General features: G+C 38.0%; 1 protein-coding gene and 1 long non-coding RNA gene across 9 annotated transcripts in view; one reads left to right on the top strand and one right to left on the bottom strand.

Moving 5' to 3' along the window:
- FTO (FTO alpha-ketoglutarate dependent dioxygenase) overlaps positions 1-20,578 on the bottom strand; it is a 342,599-nt gene that overhangs the window by 250,178 nt on the left and 71,843 nt on the right. For all 7 annotated transcript variants that reach the window (XR_007769286.1, XM_050922553.1, XM_050922554.1 and 4 more), the window contains exons 2-3: positions 16,696-16,773; positions 7,160-7,814 (exon numbers count right to left, since the gene is read on the bottom strand). Coding sequence is in view for 6 of the 7 variants with exons in the window: in XM_050922553.1 (XP_050778510.1) it covers positions 7,160-7,814; positions 16,696-16,773 (733 nt within the window). In the remaining variant the exon portion in view is untranslated. The remainder of the gene's footprint in view (positions 1-7,159; positions 7,815-16,695; positions 16,774-20,578) is intronic.
- LOC127034089 (uncharacterized) overlaps positions 1-20,578 on the top strand; it is a 41,326-nt gene that overhangs the window by 2,538 nt on the left and 18,210 nt on the right. For both annotated transcript variants that reach the window (XR_007769297.1, XR_007769298.1), the window contains exon 2: positions 14,281-14,394. This is a non-coding gene — a long non-coding RNA (uncharacterized LOC127034089). The remainder of the gene's footprint in view (positions 1-14,280; positions 14,395-20,578) is intronic.

Below are 20,578 nucleotides of genomic sequence, written 5' to 3'. Positions count from 1 at the left end.
AATTTAAATTTCATTTAAAATAAAAAGCCAGGTGAGCCAGGCAGCCCAGAGAGCTGGGCAGCTAACTCCCTGCTTCTCAGGGCCAACACGCTGGTGAGCAGCCAGGAGCCTAGAAGCCCTGGCTTGGCAACAACCTGCCAGCTGGTCTGCTGAGGAGCTGGGATCCTGGGGTAGCATCAGAAACCAGCCTAGTTCCAGTTAGAATTTCAACAAATTCAATAAGTTCCGGTGGAATGTTTCAATTCTGTTGAATCAGCATTTCCTGATGGAAAACTGTTCCATCAGAAAACTTCCAAACAGCTCTACTCTGTTAGATGTAGCTTTCACTCTTTTAGTAAATACACACCAAACACTAGCTGGGACAATCAGGCTTGTAACCAGTAAAATGAAAATTGGTTTTAAATACTAATAAGGAATACTGACATACAATGAGGCAGCTTCTGTTTAGGAGATTGAGAATGGGAATACAGTCAGGAAATGTGGTCTATTCACGAACCTTCCAGTGACTTACTATGTGACTCTCATCAAGTTACTTCTTCACCTTTCAGTATTTCAGTTACCACATCTGTACAATAGAGATGGTAATACCTGCCAACTACAGCAAATTGCTGAAATCTACAAATGAAAAGCGCTATGGAATTGTGAAGTATTGTCTTATTAATATTGAAAGACTTATAAAAAAATGTTCACTGCTCACAACTGCCAGCAGTTGAAAACTATAACTAGGAAAATTACAGAAACAGTTCTTTTAAGTTGTCTGATATCTTTTGGACAATGAGAGCTTCTTGGATGGAGGAGTGGAAAAACATTAATTGACAATGTTATTTGCTACTTATTCAACCTTTTAAGAGTAGTAACTGTTTTTAAAAGTTTACCCATTTCCTTGGATTTATGAAATTAAATGCTTGGGCTATTCCTGTATATTACGTAGCTTTACTGCAGGGAAATTCAATAAGACTACTGACAAACTGTACTTAGTAAATATGGACAGGGCGAAACTTTTCTAACAGTGTAATGCTATCACATACCAGTGCAGTAAAGGTCATTTTATGCAAGGTATTAAGTGCCTCCTTGCAGTTGCTGAGTGCCCTCAACTCCCACTGAAGTCACTGAAAATAGTGGTGTTTGGCACCTATCAGGAGGTGCTCAGCACCTTGCAGAATCAGGTCCCAGTTTAGTAACATTTCCTTCTTTAAAAAAATACATATATATAGCTTAACTGGAGACAATATGCAGAAGGACAAGAATGAATGAATATATATATATATTCATTCTTATCCTTCTGCATATTGTCTCCAGTTAAGCTATACTCCTTAGATTTCCAGGTCCTGCCAAGAGATCATTATTAACAGATGTGTCAAAGTCAGGCTTTGAGATGCATTGGAGAAGAAAATATACAAACTTCAAATCTGAAGTGATCTTCCCATTTTTAAAAAGTAAAATGATAAAATGGTTGGTATGGTCATGAAAATGGCTGATATTTGGAAGTTTTCACTTTTACTTTAATGATTTTTAATTCTAAGCAGAGCCTTTCTTTTATACAGCTCACATTTTTTAAAAAAAGTAATAATATTCTGGCACTATGGTTGGTTAAAACCAACGAAGTGTGTACTAACATTCTATATTACACTAAAAAACAGGTTAAAAGAATAAAGAGTCTGTATTCAACTGAGGAACTCTTTTGTATTCTAACCCATACCTTGGTTTGGCCTTTCTAGTGGTTTTAAAACATGGGATGATCTTACTTATCCTATGTGCTGCACTCTGTGTAGGCACCACTGGGTAAAATAAGAATCCAGAGGCAGCTTTTAATTACAAAGAAATGCAAGATCTTTTTCTTTATGGTTAACTCAAATATGGCTGAATGTAAAGGGCCTAGTTTTCTCATGCATTTCCACAAGTAGGTTTACATTAACGTAGAGAATGTTTCATGTGTTATGAGAGTTCATGAACACCTCCGCTTTGCCTCATGCTTGTGGTTCTCTTATTTAAATGAGTGTGTTTGTAACAACCCAATATAATCTCAATAGGGAGTGTTAATTTACTGGACATTTAAGTATATGGCAGGGGTGGCCAAACTTACTGCTAATCTTCAGAAGTTTGAGAGCTGGGGCACGCCTGCTGGGGCTTGGGGCTTTAGCTGAAGCCTCAGGCCCCCGCAGGTATGCCCTGCCAGCCTGAAGCTGCGAGATCCCCCCCTACATACTGGGCAGAAGCCCCAGCCCACACACCACCACAGGATAGGGAGCTTTAAACTAGGTATTTGGAGGAGATGGTTGGGAGATGTCCAGGTAATCTCCTCGCTGGAATTTAACATTGAGAGAGAAGAAAACTAAGTAAGAAAGGATACAGCCATGGGTATGAGAATGGACATAAGGAGGAAGGGTAGTGTAGATACCAGTCTAATAGGTGATACTGGTGGTAGAATATCTGTGCCTAATTGGGTAAAGAATGTCAGTGAAGCCAAACGGCAAAAATTAAGATATTTGGACACTAATGCAAGGAGCCTAGGTAACAAAATGGAGGAACTAGAGCTACTGATACAGGAAGTGAAACCGGATATTACAGGGATAACAGAAACATGGTGGAATAGAGTCATGACTGAAGTACAGGTATTGAAGGCTATGTGCTGTTTAGGAAAGACATAAATAAAGGCAAAGATGGTGGAATAGCATTGTATATCAATGGTGAGTTTAACTGTAAAGAAATAAGAAGTGATGGAATGGATAAGACAGAGTCGGTCTGGGCAAAAATCACACTGGGAAAGAAAGCTCCTAGAGCCTCCCCTGAGATAGTGCTTGGGGTGTGCTACAGACTGCCGGGATCTGATTTGGATATAGATAGAGACCTCTTTAATGTTTTTAATAAACTAAACACTAATGGGAATTGTGTGATCATGGGAGACTTTAACTTCCCAGATATAGACTGGAGGACAAGTGCTAGTAATAATAAGGCTCAGATTTTCCTGGATGTGATAGCTGATGGATTCCTTCACCACGTAGTTGAAGAACCAACAAGAGGGGATGCCATTTTAGATTTGGTTTTGGTGAGTAGCGAGGACCTCATAGAAGAAATGGTTGTAGGGAACAACCTTCGTTCGAGTGATCATGAGCTAATTCAGTTCAAACTAGATGGAAGGATAAACAAAAATAGATCTGGGACTAGGGTTTTTTATTTCAAAAGGGTTAACTTTAAAGAATTAAGGAAATTAGTTAGGGAAGTGGATTGGACTGAAGAACTTATGGATCTAAAGGTGGAGGAGGCCTGGAATTACCTCAAGACAAAGTTGCAGAAACTATCAGACGCCTGCATCCCAAGAAAGGGGAAAAAATTCATAGGCAGGAGTTGTAGACCAAGCAGGATGAGCAAGCATCTCAGAAAGGTGATTAAGAAAAAGCAGAAAGCCTACAAGGAGTGGAAGATGGGAGGGATCATTAAGGAAAGCTACCTTATTGAGGTTAGAACATGTAGGGATAAAGTGAGAAAGGCCAAAAGCCATGTAGAGTTGGACCTTGCAAAGGGAATTAAAACCAATAGTAAAAGGTTCTATAGCCATATAAATAAGAAGAAAACAAAGAAAGAAGAAGTGGGACCGCTAAACACTGAGGATGGAGTGGAGGTTAAGGATAATCTAGGCATGGCCCAATAGCTCAACAAATACTTTGCCTCAGTCTTTAATGAGGCTAATGAGGAGCTTAGGGATAATGGTAGGATGACAAATGGGAATGAGGACATGGAGGTAGATATTACCACGTCTGAGGTAGAAGCCAAACTCAAACAGCTTAATGGAACTAAATCAGGGAGCCCAGATAATCTTCATCCAAGAATATTAAAGGAACTGGCATATGAAATTGCAAGCCCATTAGCAAGAATTTTAAATGAATTAGTAAACTCTGGGGTTGTACTGTATGACTGGAGAATTGCTAACATAGTTCCTATTTTTAAGGAAGGGAAAAAAAAGTGATCTGAGTAACTATAGGCCTGTTAGTTTGATATCGGTACTATGCAAGGTCTTGGAAAAATTTTTGAAGAAGAAAGTAGTTATGGACATTAAGCTCAATGGTAGATGGGACAAAATACAACATGGTTTTACAAAAGGTAGATCGTGCCAAACCAACCTAATCTCCTTCTTTGAGAAGGTAACAGATTTTTTAGACAAAGGAAATGCAGTGGATCTAATTTACCTCGATTTCAGTAGGCATTTGATACGGTTCCACATGGCGACTTATTAGCTAAATTTGAAAAGATGGGGATCAATATGAAAATTGAAAGGTGGATAAGGAACTGGGTAAAGGGGAGACTACAACAGGTCGTACTGAAAAGTGAACTGTCAGGCAGGAAGGAGGTTACTAGTGGAGTTCCTCAGAGATTGGTTTTGGGACCAATCTTATTTAATCTTTTTATTACTGACCTTGGCACAAAAAGTGGGAATGTGCTAATAAAGTTTGCGGATGACACAAAGCTGGGAGGTATTGCTAATACAGAGAAGGACAGGGATATCATACCAGAAGATCTGGATGACCTTGTAAACTGGAGTAATAGTAATAGGATGAAATTTAATAGTGAAAAGTGCAAGGTCATGCATTTAGGTATTAATAACAAGAATTTTGGTTATAAATTGAGGACACATCAGTTGGAAGTAACAGAGTTTGAGAAGGACCTCAGAGTATTGGTTGATCACAGGATGACTATGAGCCACCAATGTGATATGGCTCTTAAAAAAGCTAATGCTGTCCTGGGATACATCAGGCGAGGTATTTCCAGTAAAGATAAGGAGGTGTTAGTACCGTTATACAAGGTACTGGTGAGATCTCATCTGGAATACTGTGTGCAGTTCTGGTCTCCCATGTTTAAGAAGGATGAATTCAAACTGGAACAGGTACAGAGAAGGGCTACTAGGATGATCTGACGAATGAAAAACCTGTCTTATGAAAGGAGACTCAAAGAGCTTGGCATGTTTAGCCTAACCAAAAGAAGGCTGAGGGGGGATATGATTGCTCTTTATAAATATATCAGAAAGATAAATATCAGAGAGGGAGAGGAATGATTTAAGCTTAGTATTAATGTGAACACAAGAACAAATGAATATAAACTGGACACTAGGAAGTTTAGACTTGAAATTAGACGAAGGTTTCTAACCATCAGAGGAGTGAAGTTCTGGAACAGCCTTCCAAAGGAAGTAGTGGCGGAAAAAAGACATATCTGGCTTCAAGACTAAGCTTGATAAGTTTATGGAGAGGATGGTATGAAGAGATAGCCTAACTTTGGCAATTAATTCATCTTTGATTATTAGCAGGTAAATATGCCCAATGGTCTGTGATGGGATGTTAGATGGGGTGGGATCTGAGTTACTATAGAGAATTCTTTCCTGGGTGCTGGCTGGGGAGTCTTGCCCACATGCTCAGGGTTTAACTGATGGCCATATTTAGGGTCGGGAAGGAATTTTCCCCCAAGGCAGATTGGCAGAGGCCCTGGAGGTTTTTCGCCTTCCTCGGCAGCGTGGGGCACGAGTCACTTGCTGGAGGATTCTCTGCACCCTGAGGTCTTTAAACCACAATTTGAGGACTTCAGTAACTCAGACATAGGTTAGGGGTTTGTTACAGGAGTAGGTGGGTGAGTGAGATTCTGTGGCCTGCGTTGTACAGGTCAGACTAAATGATCATAATGGTCCCTTCTGACCTTAAAGTCTATGAGGATAGGTGGAGAATGGGGGGAGATGTGGGGTTCTCCATGAGCCACACTTAAACTGTAAAAGAGCTGAACGTGGCTCATGATCTGCAGGTTGGCCATCCCTGCTATATGGTATATGTATACCTCCATATCATATATATAACTGGGGTGACATTTAGAAACATACTTTCATAAATAAATCAGCTTTGTTAAGTAATCCAGAAAAAAAGTTCCTTATAAACATGGGCAAATGGGATACTTGGGCAAATGGGATACTTTCATTAGCAGGATGTACGGGAGGGGAGGGGGGAAATAGGAAACAGGAACAACCCCATGTAAATGTTAAACAATAAGATGAGCTGTAGTTTAGGATTTAACATGAAACGAGAAAATACATATAAAAATACCAGCAGCTGCCTATGCACTATGGTCCTGATCCAAAGCCCACTAAGTCAATGTGAGTCTTTTTACATTTCAAAGGGTACAGCAAAACCCATAAGTTTCAGTTTCTAATTATGAATTTGCAGTGGATCACCAGCATCTAAAAATCACATAGATTAGCTGTCTATATTATATCATTTTTACCTGCAAGACTGGAAGCCATTTTTTAAAAAAGTAGCCTGCAAATTAGATGCTGAAAGTTACCTAGCCTTAGTCAGAATTATGTACTTCAAATACACACACCCACCCTTTTTCTGTTTTCAACAGAGGACAAAGAGGCAAAGGGTATTTTAAACCATGAAAAACTGATAATTTTATTTTCATTGCTCTAGAACTATATATTTTACATACTTCACATTATGTTTGAATAGATTTTTTAACAGAAGAGCCTGTATGAAGTGACATAAAACAAGTATTTACAATGGAAATCCTATCAGACACCCCGCCTCTTAAGTACAACGGTGCTGTTGAGTTCCAAGACAATGTAACAGTACAGCAGGCCTGGGCAAGAATGTATATAGTTTTCTGTAAACATAAGAATACCTTTATATAAAGCCAAGCCAGCATGTTCTTCGCAAAGAACAGTAGTAAAATCAGCATGAAGCAGAGCAAGTCCATATTTGATAAATCACTCTACTAAAGACAGTGATGTCAACTATAAAAAAAACATTTTACAGACTAGAAATATGCACCTGTGGGAACCTGGGGTAGAGATTTGACAGATTTTGTTTTCTTGGCTCTTTATCAGCAAATTAATTATAGCAACTTTTCAACCACTTACAAGTACTATACATAGGGCCAGCTGCAGTAAACATAGGTATATTTTGCTTAGGTAAAGAAAGGTAGATGTGACAGTAGTGCTTACACATGAAAAGATAACGTTAATTACTATCATATATTCAAAAACAAGTGGCAAATCTAGACTAGCAGGCAGGTTTGCAGATATGTATGTATGCATGTTCACACAGTAAAACATAAAAAAGCTTCAGAGCATTAAAACATTTAGACTAATTGCCAAATCATACTGTGCTACCTCCCCACTACTCACCTTCACAGCTGTAACTGTACACAGCTACTGTTGACCTTTCAACCAGATTCTCATCATGGTGCCAGCTCACTGCCATATTCCCCATTCTAAAATAAGGCTCTTGTTTCAAGTACGGCATTTGTAGAGGATCCATATAATTCAATAAAGTCAAGTTATAAGATGTTCTATACTTCAGATTGGTGCAGTCATTCACTGGTGTATAAAGACTGCTTTGATCTTCTAAGAGGGACCCCATAATAAAATTAGAAAAATCCTGTTCTCTATCTGTAACAGCAGTACCTTCAGTTTCATTGGTCCCAGATAAATTTTGTTCTTGCAAAGCCTGGACTGCCTCTATAGTCAAAAAGTCATTAAGTTTGATTAAAGCTTTACAAGCTGTAAATAGTTCAGGATGGCAATATTTTATTTCATAATCCTCCATAGGCCATGGAACAGCAAATAGTCTTGTGTTCAAGTATTTGTAAGTGCATCCTGGGTTTCCAATTAATATACGAGATACTGGTGTAAGAAAATCTTTTCCTTTGATCCTAACAAGATCTTGGAAGAAACAATCATGTTTTTGCAAGGTCAAAAAGGCTTCCTGCACTATGTGATGAAGTTCTTGGGGTATCTTATCAGCTTTCCTGAGGAGGAGTTTGGAATATGCGGTCTTCCACTAAAAATAAATAAACAAACACAAAATTCATTATTTTGTACAAGCCAGAACATATTTTAAATATCCAAGTATGTATTTTTAAGGCTATGCTCATATTCACTACACAATAAATCTAGAATGTGATGCAATAAAGAAGACATACTACTTTATATTTGTTTAGTACTTTAACATTATAAGGTATCTTACAAAACATATACATACAGCATCTCTGAAATACATCTGCCAAGTGGGATGCTGCACAAGCACATCAGTAGAGGGAGATAAAATTTTGGACAAAGACTACGAGACAAGGAAGCCACATTGTAGTTAGAACACTGACAAATTGGATCAGTTCCAATATTGACCTCAGGACGCTTACACTCCAGCTTAGTAGGAAGAAGAAACCAACTCTGGAGAGACAGGGGCAGGGAGGAATACCCTCCAAACCAGAAATATACGCATACGTATAACTAATGCTTTAAAAATTTCACAATTTCACAAAGTTGAAAACAGTTATGAGCCAAATTAGCTGGAAGAAAGAATTTGATCAGAAAAATTTAAGTAATAATAATCCTTAGCTTTTTATCAGTAGGTCTCAACTCACTTTACAAAGGAGTTCAGTATCATTACCCCAAAGTACAGGGAGGGAAACTGAGGCACAGAGGTGAAGGGTCTTGCCCAAAGTTACCCAGCAGGCCAGTAGCTGAGCTGGGAATAGAACACAGGTCTCCTGAATCCCACTCTAATGATCTATCCACTAGGCCACACTGCTTCTCCATGATAATTTTATTTGATACCTAAAAATGCACAATAGAGAAAGAAAGCTACACTGGTTAAAAAAGCAACCAGGCTTAAGGGAGAAATAAAATATATTTCTCATCACGAACAAATAAAATAAGGGGACGCTGATAGCAGTGAACATAAATCAGAAGCTTGAAATTGTAGAAAATTGATTTAAGAAGCAAAAAAGACACAAGAACAAATCAAGGTCCAGCAGAATTAAGGTCAATAAGGAGTTTTTAAAAATATATTAGGAACAAAAGGAATCCTAACCACGATACCGAGCCATTGCTAGATAGAAGTGGTGGAATGGTCAATAACGCAGAAAAAGCAGAAGCGTCCAATAAATATTTCTGTTCTGCATTTGGTAAAAAACCATGTGATACATCACGATGATGATGATGATGATGAAGAAATACTTTCTATTCCACTAGTATCTCGGAAAGCTGTTAAAACAGCAGCTACTAAAGACATTTTTAAATCATCAGGTCTAGTTTACTTTCATCCAAGAGTTTTAAAAGAGCTGACTGAGGAGCAACTGAACCAGTAATGTTGATAGTCTACAAATCTTGGAATACTGGGGAAGCTCCAGAGTACTGGAAGAAAACAAATCTTGTGCCAATATTTAAAAAGTGTAAATGGGATGACCCGGGAAATTATAGGCCTGCCAGCCTGATGTCATTTCAGGGCATTGTAATGGAATGGCTGATACAAGACTCAATTCATAAACAATTAAATGAGGGTATGTAATTAATGCCAATCAACATGGGTTTATGGAAATAGATCTTGCAAACCTAATTGTTGACATTACACATTTGGACGATAGAAGTAATAGTGTTGATGTAATATACTTAGACTTCTGAAAGGTATTTGACTTGGTACCAGATGACATATTAACAAAATAGAACAATACAACTTTGACATGGCACACATTAAATGGATTAACAACTGGCTAACTTTTCATTTTAACTTGTAATTTTAAAAGTGGAATCATTATCAAGCAGTTGTGTTTTTAGTGGGATTCTACAAAGATAGTGTAGGCCAAGAACCAATCTAACATTTTTATCAATGACCTGAAAAAACAAATTTTTTTCTGATAAAGTTTGCAGAGGACACAAAAATTGAGGGAGTAGTAAATAATGAAGAAGACGGGTCATTGATATTGAGCAATCTGGAGTGCTTGATAAACTGAGCACAGGCTAACAATATGCATTTCAATACTGCCAAAGGTAAAGTCATATATCTAGGAACAAAAAATGCAGGCCATACTGGTGGATTCTATCCTGGGAAAGGGGGACCCTGCCAATTAATTTCAATTTTCAACACAAGAAAGGAATACAGTGCAGTTAAATTAAATCTTTAAGGTTACCAATCCAATGCACTAATATTTTTTCCTTTTATCAATCTAGGAGGCAAAAATCAGCACGTTGTTCTTTATTAATAATCTAGACACATTTTAAATGCATCCTTACATAACACTTAGAGCTTCGAACAAGAGAAAGCATATGGCTGCTTCTTAAAGGAACACTATTTTATTTAGATTTATAAAATATGAAGAGATATCTATCCCAAACTACAATTGGCCTTGTATAACTTAATGTTCACAACACATAATAGGCTGCTTGTCCTACTCCAAGAAAAAAAAAAATACAAATATGCACAGCTGACATAATAAAATAATATCCCTTCCATATCAGCTCATCCCTTTCCAAATCTCTGGGAGAAAAAAACTGGACCTTGACATTGCTGCAGTTGTTACTGGATATTAAATGATTGCAAACAGGATGGGAGTTGGACTATAACACAAGCCCTATCTAAGGATTTGATCCACACTGTGAAAAAAGTTTGTGAACCCCCATTATAGAGCAAGTGTTTACTCTGCTGAAAAAAACAAAACAAAAGACCAATCATTGCAGTCCCTCTGTGAGACATGTCAGCAGTTGAGACGATTGCTGAACACTGACCTGGAAGACTGCTAGTTGCAACAGGGAATGCACAAAAAATACAGTACTAGTACGGCTGAGTTAAGCAACATTGAAAAATATTCCTCTCAGGAACTGTAAGGTTATGACACCCATATAAACAAAGAGAGGAAATAATACAGTAAATTCATCAGCAGCAAAGTTTTTTTATTATTTTGTGTAAATATTTCAATGTATTATTTGAAACACTCTGGGATTCCCATTCTACTCCCTGCAAACAGAGTATAGATCTGAGATGCATCTTGCCTACCTAAAGAGAAGTGACTGTAAAGCATTTAAGGCCTGTAGAATGAACTGTTATCCTGGAACTCTGGGTAAAATTCTAAAAACACTTAATCGCAACAAAAGCACTTAAGCAACGTGGATTTTTGTTTTGAGAACAGGATTTTTGTTGATGTTCCTGACCCGTGCTGAAGTTATTCAGTTTACAAACAGGGCTTTTTGAGTGAACACATCTAGTGGGAAAATGTGGTAGAGATTTTGATCAACATCCTACATTTTTTGTATGTACAAACTGAAAGTTTTAAATACTAGGGAATGACTTAAGGGCTGATGGTTGTTCATCTTTGCACTGTGTGTGTTCAGTGTGTCTCTTTCCCTTTGCATTTACTTTAATATTCTGCTTCAAATTATGGTCTTAATTGGATTAGTTACAGACTTCCTACCTCCAGGCCTTGATGTTTCTCATTCTGACAATTTAACCCTATTCACCCTTGGACAGAGGCTGCCGGTTCACTTAACACTGCCTTCACTGGTCCCTGCCACCAAGAAAGGGAAGAGTCCATCAAGCAACTGGGTCTAGCTTACTGTTACAATCTTTGGGCCAGAAGACACTAAATTCTCTTTTTAGCCTGAGGTCCTGCTCAGCCAAGGAAAGACCCTCTGTCTCTTGCCTGAATCAACAACAATCACATTCACAACCACCTTTCCATCACCTAACCATCAAAGATATAACTCAGATTTGGTTCTCTACCTAACTATATTTCCATCTTCTGTCTCTCCAAGTTTAAATGGTTAAACTTGATTTTGTAACTTACTATTACACCTCGGTTTTGAAAATCATGTGTTATTAACGAATTGAAATAGAAAGCATCTAAAGATCACTATTTTAGCAGTAACAATGGGGTTGCATTAGATACTATTGAACTGATTAATAAACCATGACACCATTGGGTGGTAATTGTTAAAATTAATTTAATATATTGTATGCTAAAAGTTTCACAAGACTATCCACAAAAATTCCCAAGGAAGCATTTTCTTTTAAAATCTGATTTCAGTGGGAACTGCAGGTGCTCAGCAACTCTAAAAATGAGGCAACTTAAGTGTCAAACTTTAGATACAAAATTTTTAAAATGTTGGCCAGAATCTATAAACAGGGCCCCAGTATTTCACTATCCTACAGCTGCAGAATTGTGCTCTAGGAAACTCATCTTTGATTTAAAAAAAAATTAACCTTTAAAATGTGATCTGAGAGTAAACTGGAGAAGTGCTGTCTTCTTGAGTTTGCAGAGAGCCTGGCAAAACACCTTTAAAAGATGTCATCTGCCCCACTGATCTCAATCAGAGCTCCAAAGACACTGTGATTCTGTGGTTATACAATTTGGCTTTATCAAAGACTCCAGATAGTTTGCTAGTTTGTTACACCCAGTCATCCCACATTTTGTTTTCAATCTTCCTGTTCTGCTGGGACCTGCCTGCAAGTGCTTCTTGCTCCCCAGCTTTTCCCACAAAGATAAATTAATTGGATTACAGAATGTGGTCTTTGCACCATTCCACGAAGCAGGCAACAGGGAGTTGAGGTATTGGAGCTAAAATCCAGCTTCTAACCAGAGAGCTGGAGTACCAAAGTATAGACTGGGAAGATGAGGTAAGCTGAGTTGAGATCAGCTGCTTGGAGAACAGAGCAGCAGCCACAACCCAAAGAGCTGAGATGATGACCTCTTCCCCGCTTTCCTGGCACATATGGGAAGGAGACTCTGAGCTGGGCCACATGACTGCTGAGCCCCATGAGCTGCTTGAAGAATACTGTGAAAAACATCATTAATAATAATAATTACTGAAAATAGTTATTGAGGAATTTTATGTCAATGAGTATTTTCAACTCTGAACCATATTCGTGAGTGTGTTTGGGAGCATGAGGATAGGAATGAAGGCTATTTCATGGAGATAAAATATTTAATACTACTACAGAATCTACGGGTGCTTGTTGCAGTATTTAGTTCTTGCCACAGAATCTGATCCCATTGTGCACAGGTATATAAGGCTCTGCATATAAGTAATACTTAAGGAATAAATTAATGCTTTAGTAGTTCACTTGTGTAGCATCACTGCTGGATTTCTTTGCACAACTTTAGCATAAGAGAAGGTCAGATTAGACTTTTATATTAATCAATAGCCAAATCACATATATCATCATTACAAATTTAGGAAGGTGCTGTATATTTTAATACAGTTTTAAAAACACCATTAATCTACTGAAGTTGTTACATGAATTGCATGAGTAAAGTTGCAAGCAAAGAAATAAACAAACGAAGAGAGGATGGAATTAAACAAGATGCTGCAAAGCAACTGGAAGTCTGAAAATACACATCTGAGAGGAAGATGCAGAGCTTATTCAAACGCACCAATATTTCACTCTCCTTTTAAAACATGGAGGTAATGTGTTCCACATTTCAATGTCAGCCAAATCAGAAGCATGTTACTTTTGGCTTGTGCACTAAGATTACAAGCTTAAAAACTATTTTATCAATATTTCTTATATGGTGTCTTTAGAGTTCTACCCTAAAAAGCACACACTCGTATCTCAGAAGAAAACAGGAAGTGGAAACATATTTTAAACATATCATCTGAAAATATTGTTTGGTATTCTTTAAATCTCCAACCAGCCGTCATGCTATGTCCTGCACAAGGAAAGCATTAAGGGATCAGAAAACAGGGTAAACACTGAATTCATATTGAATGCCACCATGTTGGTTGAAAAGAATCATGTCCTGTGTGCTGTCACTCTTACAGCAGATGTTAAAGGTCAGTTTGTATTGATGCTGCTAGAAGTAGTTATGGCACTGATAACTTCCAGAATGAACATGAACATTCTGTGCTTAATTTTTCTTATATGTATTACATAAACAGTATTTAAAAATTGGCCATGTCATGGTGTCTAACACATAATTTGCTTTCAAGAGACATAATAACCCCACCACTCAAGCACCTGACCACAGCTGCAAACCAATGAAGAGGTCCCCTGATAAGCAAGTTGACATTTATATTTCACATTATGAGATGTTATGTTTCATTGAAGACATTTGGGAAGTTCTCTGATTTATTACTATATTTTTTTCTAGTGTTTTTCTCAGATGCTGTTCACTGTTTGATTTCCAAAAGGGTCGTTGCTCTGGGTGAGGTTTGAGGTCACATTCTAAAATCCCTGATCAGGAAAAATGCTCATTGAAAAGGAAGTGCAATGGAAGTACTTTTAAAGTAGGGACTTCAGGACTGTGCTCAGAGTACATCTTCCTTCCTCTAGGCACGCAGCAGCTTTTGAATGATATTCTGCCTAACCCTCCCAACATCATTTTGTTCAAACCACATTGCTCACAGGTTGGAAACTCTTAAGTAAGACAGGTCGTTCAAAACAAGGAAAGCCATACAGACTAATCTACGGTACATCATCATGCATTTTGTTGTATTTTGGGTATGTCTTCACTACCGGTCGGACTGGCAAGCAGCAATCGATCCCTGAGCACTCTCCCGTCGACTTCTGTACTCCAGCTCGGTGAGAGCTGCAGGCAGAGTCGACAGGGGAGCGGCAGCAGTCGACTCACCATAGTGAAGACACCGCGGTAAGTAGATCTAAGTACATCTACTTCAGCTACATTATTCACATAGCTGAAGTTGCGTAACTTAGATCGATCCCCTCCCTCCAGTGTAGACCAGGCCTTTGTTTTCTATAGTCTCTCCCTTTTTTCCCATTTAAGTACATACAGGTACTATGGAAATAACATTAGTGGTAGGAGCAGAACTTTGTGACATCCACAGCAGCTATTTAAGTAAGAATTTAAAATTCATATCATGGTTATTAAATGAAAGGTGTTTGTGATGTTTACCGTTACCACATATATGTGCAAATGCACATGCATGCACACACAAACTAAACAGGAGGCATATTTTATGTACATACATCACAAACTTACTCAGTATAATCCTTCCAAGGCTATAAAAGTTCAGTTGTTATCTCACCTTCTGGCAATGAGTTCTACCCATGCTCATTTGGTGCTTGATCCAATGCCCACTGGTGTCAATGGGAGACTTTCAGTTGACTTCAATAGGCTTTGTGTAAGATCCTCGATATTTTCAATAGCATTAATTACTTTAATTTGGTCTAATTTGATTGCTTATCTTCTTCTCAAAGCCCTTCTACCAGTATGGATTCTGTGAAACTCCATGTGGCAACCTCAGCTCAACCATGTCTTTCCCTGTCACCTCTGCAGGGAAGGGCTAAGAAGTGTGGAGGACACACAGCTAGGCTCAAGCTATCAGGCCCAGACGCTGGTATAAAAGGAAATGGAAACAGATGGTAGGGATGTAACAGAATCAAGGAAGGAGAAAATGGTGATTGAGTCAGACCCTAAAAGGGGCAAGAACTTTTACTGAATGTTGGTGAGACCTTGGAAAGGAAGTCTGTTTGCTGGTTTGGTTTGGTTTGGGAAGAGGACGCTAACAAGAAAAGCGCTCCATAATAGTGCTTTTCTTCTTGGTAGCGAGTTTGTCCACCATGTGTTTTATTACTATTTGTTATTTATATTACAGTACAGGCTCCAATAGTATCTCTGTCCCATTGTGCTAGGCACTGTACAAATAGGTAAAATGACAGAGAAGGCCCCAAATACCTCAAAATAGATGAGAAAGACAAAGGAGAGAAGAAAGGAAATATTAATCATCCCTTTTTTACAGATAGAGAGTAAGGCACAGAAAGATCAAATGACTTGCCCAAGATCACACAGGAAGTCTGTGAAACTGAGCCAGGAGTTGAACCCAGACCACTCTTTCTCTCTGCAATGTGGAAAGCTGCCATCTTAAAATTCTTCTTGTTCAGGAGCTTCTGCAAAAAAATATCCTCCCTTCCTGCAGCACAAGACCAGTGCTGTTTTTTTTGCTACTATACCCATCTTTGAGCCACATGTCAATACAAGAAAGTTGACACGGCTGTAATGTAGGAACTCTTGCTATAGTTGTTCAGGCTAAGTAAGAGATTCCTTTTTATGTCTTTCATCTTACTGAATGTGTTCCAACCTCGTTTGACTGAACTTACAATTCTTTCCACATGTTTTCTATTTGATCTGAGAAAGGGCCAAGATACACGTAGGAGTATTCTTCTAGCTCTTTAATGCTATGCCTCTGTATACTAATTTGGTTTAGTTATGTGACTATTGGGCCTGTTTTAGCTTTCCTTAAATTTCATTTGAGGCGTGCATTCTGGCTTTTGTAGTTCAGGTTCTGTGCCAGGTTTTAACCATTGTGTATTGTTTGTGACTAGAATTATAAGCATAATTAACCCACATATTTTAAATCTCACTTTTAAAGACTCTTCATCTCTGCCAAATCCAGTCTATAGAACATGTTCTCTAGATGATTTAAGTCATGAAGACCTCTGAAAGAACAGTGACTCCCAGTGCTCTTTTTACTCCAGTCAAGCATGAGATATTGTAAATCAATGTCATACAATTCACTTGATCACAAATTACAAGAAAACACAAAAACAGAAAGTACTTTATATGTTATGTGAGCTTTTACTTTAAACAAAGATTAAAAAGGAGACTTTTAGAGCTACCATGTACAAGTGTGAACTAAAGATCAAAAGGTAAAATCCTGGTCCTGTTGAAGTCAATGGCAAAACTCCCATTTACTGCAGAAGAATTTCACACCAAGGTTCCTGATTCTGCTCTGTCCTGAGTGCTGAATAATCTCACCCTCCACTTCATACACCAAGACCTTACCTATGTCAGTCCTCAGAAAGGAATTAGAAGTGACATTTTAGTCTTGTCAGCTCTAATAGTGCACCAGTAAATAAAGATTGGTTTGCTGTTTGATAAGAATGCCCAATCAAGTTTACTATAAATAAAGTTAAAAATAAGATACAATACCAGTTGGTGGAATTCGGCATCTCTAGGTGTCAGATATGGAAGCCAACTCTCTCCAAGTTCTTCAAGAAGCTTTTGTTTCTGTTAAAAAAAAGGATGATATGAAATTAGTCAAAGAAGCCAGAAGCAGTTAAATAATAAACTAGTTGTGTTAGGAATATAAAAAGTATAGAAAGTTAGTATTGTTTCACTAGCCAAAATTTAAGAAAACACATCTTAAATAAGGAGAAGTAGATGCACCTTCATCTTAATTGAGTTTTGCCCACTTAATTGAGTTTTCCCAATTTCAGTTGTAGTTTCAGAGGATTAAATACAGTATTTTTTGGTATCCTCAGTTCTTCCTTTGGAGAATCTCCCTTACTACACTAAGAAAGTACACTTATTAAGGGCTTGGCTACACTGGCACTTTACAGCGCTGCAACTGGGGTGTGAAAAAACACCCCCCCCCCCGAGCGCTGCAAGATACAGCGCTGTAAAGCCTCAGCGTAATCAGTGCCGCAGCGCTGGGAGCACGGCTCCCAGTGCTGCAAGCTACACCCGTAAGGGATGTGGTTTACATGCAGCGCTGGGAGAGCTCTCTCCCAGCGCTGGCGCTCTGACCACACTCACACTTCAAAGCGCTGCTGCAGCAGCGCTTTGAAATTTCAAGTGTAGCCAAAGGTTCTGCAGAACCTTGCCTGGTTTAAATGCTGGATCTTGTTCATTTCTTTGCTTTTCTTTGTTTTCTGCTTCAAATTCTGGGTTTAATGGATGTAAAGCCTAGTGTACCTCAGGCTGTGGTTTAATAACACTCTAAACAATCCTGAATTTGTAGACTGTGTCTCATATAGTGTCTGTTTATTCCTGCCAACTAGAAAAGAAAAGGAAACTTCGTCCTCTTTATCTCATCTCCAATCCAGTCTTCCAACCTGACTTCATGTGGACCAGGAAATCTGCCTGGCCAAGGAAATAGCTTCAGATCACAGTTGTGGCTAATAGTCACCCAGCACCTGCCTGTAAAAAGAAGAGCTTCCCCTCCTTTTCCTTCTCATGTTTTTTCTTTTATCTTTGTTCTTTTCTGAGTGGCTGAGGCAATTAATTTGACAGAACTAACAGTTTTCTGAGTAAAATGAGTATGTTTTGGTTGTAAACTACTTAATATTTCTATCATTTAAGAAAATGGTTAAGAAAAGCAGGTTTGTAACCCGTAATTTTCCTCCATGTATGTCTTAATAAAATAGATAGCTGACACTGTGTGTTTTTATTATGGAGTTAACACCATAGACCATGAAAAAGAGAGAGTTTGGCACTAGCCAGAGTTTTTGAAGCAATAATTTTTAAACCATGACCAATGTAGATTCCGCCCCATCAGTCAAATTCCATCTCTGCCTGAACCTGATATAAAAGGAGAATATTGAGAAAGTGTAAGATTCTGCTCAACATTCCTGGTCAATATTTCCTTTGCCTCTCCTAGTGCATCTCATCTGTGTCTCTCTTTTACCTTTTAAGGACTGTATCTTGTGCAGTACTGAGCATATCACTGGTCTTTAACAAATAATTAATAAAAATTATAATGATACTAACAGCAGTTAGAAATGCCACAAGAAGCTAAAAGTTAGCCTTAACATTTGAATGCTTGAATACAAGGGGCTTCAAATCCTTAATATATTTCTTCTTTAAATATTTTCCACCATACAACCCCAACTATGGGAAACATTTAATTTTTTTTGCATATTAAAAATGTTCATGTGGTACAAGAAAAAGGCATGTGTATGAAATCAGAAATGAAATACATTTTATAACAATGTTAAAACTCTGAAACAAATCAACAAGCTCAAATCAAATTAAATAAATCAAAATTAGTAGTCACACTTTCTACTTCACCTAGTCCATTCCTCTGCCACTGCAAGATTATTCTCTACATCCCTACAGTCCTTTCTCTAGTCTTAATCTGGCTTTTACTACTTCCTGCTTAGAATATTTCACAGGCTACAAGGTTTCTTTCTCAAGAAGATTTTCTTAATATTCACTAAATTTCCCTTTTCATAATCCCATTGTTCCTGGTTAATGTGTCCCATGTGCTATCCTAAACTGATCCTCCCCATTATGGTGTTTGCATCTGAGAAGAATGAAAATATTACACAGACCAATCTCTGATCTTATAATAAAAACAGAGACAAAACAAGCTAAACTATTAAGAACACAAATGCAATGCTAGGGTATAAAAGACAAAATACAAATTTTCACTATTGTTGTCCTGAGGTTATAGCATAAGGCAAATAAAGACTATGCTTCACTTGTGGAGGGGAACACTGAAGTATTATGGCTATCAGGTTGGTCAGTCAGTCTGAACCAAAAGCAGGTAGCACAGACTAATAACATCACCACTCACTGACTGACATTCACTGATCCTAACTAGACTGACAAGAACAGCATTGACATTTACAGACTAGAAATGTACTCTGATCTTTCAGTCTATAGTTTTCTTTGGGGACACTTTATAAACTGACAATGAGTCATTGGTGAAACCAAGCAGAATGTAACTTTAGATTAAGTTGGCAGACATGTTAGTGTGCTGCATATTCCCAAACAGTCATTCTTTTATGTTACAAAAAACACTGTATGACTTTTATATTAACATTATTTATTACACTGAAAACAGTAGGCTGCCTTTCCTGACTTTGAAACATAACTTATAACTCTTCTTGTTTGTACAATAAAACTATATTAAACTAAACAAAAATCAGAACGCAAGGCTAGCAGACAGAAGAGGAGAAACACCTCTGACAATTTTTTTGTCAAATGCCAAGCTCTTGGCAAAAGCACACAACATTAAAATGCCCTCTTGAGTGTGGGTAGTACTAGCTCACATTTGATTGTCAGATCTGGCTAAGTGCTGCTCCTCAGCTTGATGTACAGACAAATACACACAGCTGGGTGATATAACACACTGCTCGTCATATACAAGAAGCTGTCTCATAGATGTCAAATACATCAAGCTACTCACAAATTCCTCCAAAGTATAAAAAAAGAGAAAAATCAAAGACCCAGCTATACCAGCTGGCTGTAGACTAAGTATAAGGAGTATTACATAAGTGGTATACTTACAGCAACTTCAGCAGGTGCAGAAAAGGTGGAAAGATCTTTTTAAAATGTAACATTATCCATTACTAAGTAGCTTAAAGAGACATTTTTTCTACATCTGACTCCTATATTTTAAAATTCTTTATAATTAACAAGACCTTAGAAACAGATTATTGATATCTGATTTAAAATAAAATCTCTGCTTGTTTCTTCCAATTGGCTTTTATACTGAGACTGTCTGTTGACATGTGGGGATTATGTCTTGCTTAGATGCATCATCATCATGTACTTGCAGTGCTCTGGAAATCTATACACGCCTGCTCCTCTGTCTTCTGAGATAGGAGTGGATCTCTGTGTAAATACATTTCATGGATTGCTATGACTGTTAAGAGACATTATTTAGGTGTGGAGCTGAGTAAAGAACTGGAAGCCAGGAATACCTGCATTCTAAACCCAACTCTAACATTTGCAGTAAACTGGCATAATGCATACGTGTGTTCTTAGTGGCTGGCTAATAGTGAGGATAAGGAATGTGCTACCCTCAGTTAAGTGAGCTTCAATGATAGAGGACCCTGTTTTTGTAAAACTTTCGCCATGCAATTTTTGTATGTCTATATCCCTTACTAACAATGAGTTAATGTACCAGTAGCCGTTGCTAAGATCCATGATGAGATGTGGAAGCTATCTCCATAACGACACGCCTATTTGTTGACAGCAGGAACAGTAACTGGTGCAGACAAATGCTCTGTCTGTTACATAATCAGGGAGTGTAATGAAGGTGCAGCAAAAGTACACTGCTTGACTTTATATTCTGAAATATTAT

This window comes from Gopherus flavomarginatus, chromosome 14 (assembly GCF_025201925.1).
Source record: "Gopherus flavomarginatus isolate rGopFla2 chromosome 14, rGopFla2.mat.asm, whole genome shotgun sequence".
Lineage (NCBI taxonomy): Eukaryota > Metazoa > Chordata > Testudines > Testudinidae > Gopherus > Gopherus flavomarginatus.
The sequence above is the reverse complement of the archived record's forward strand: the minus strand, read 5'-3'. Positions and strand labels throughout refer to the sequence as shown.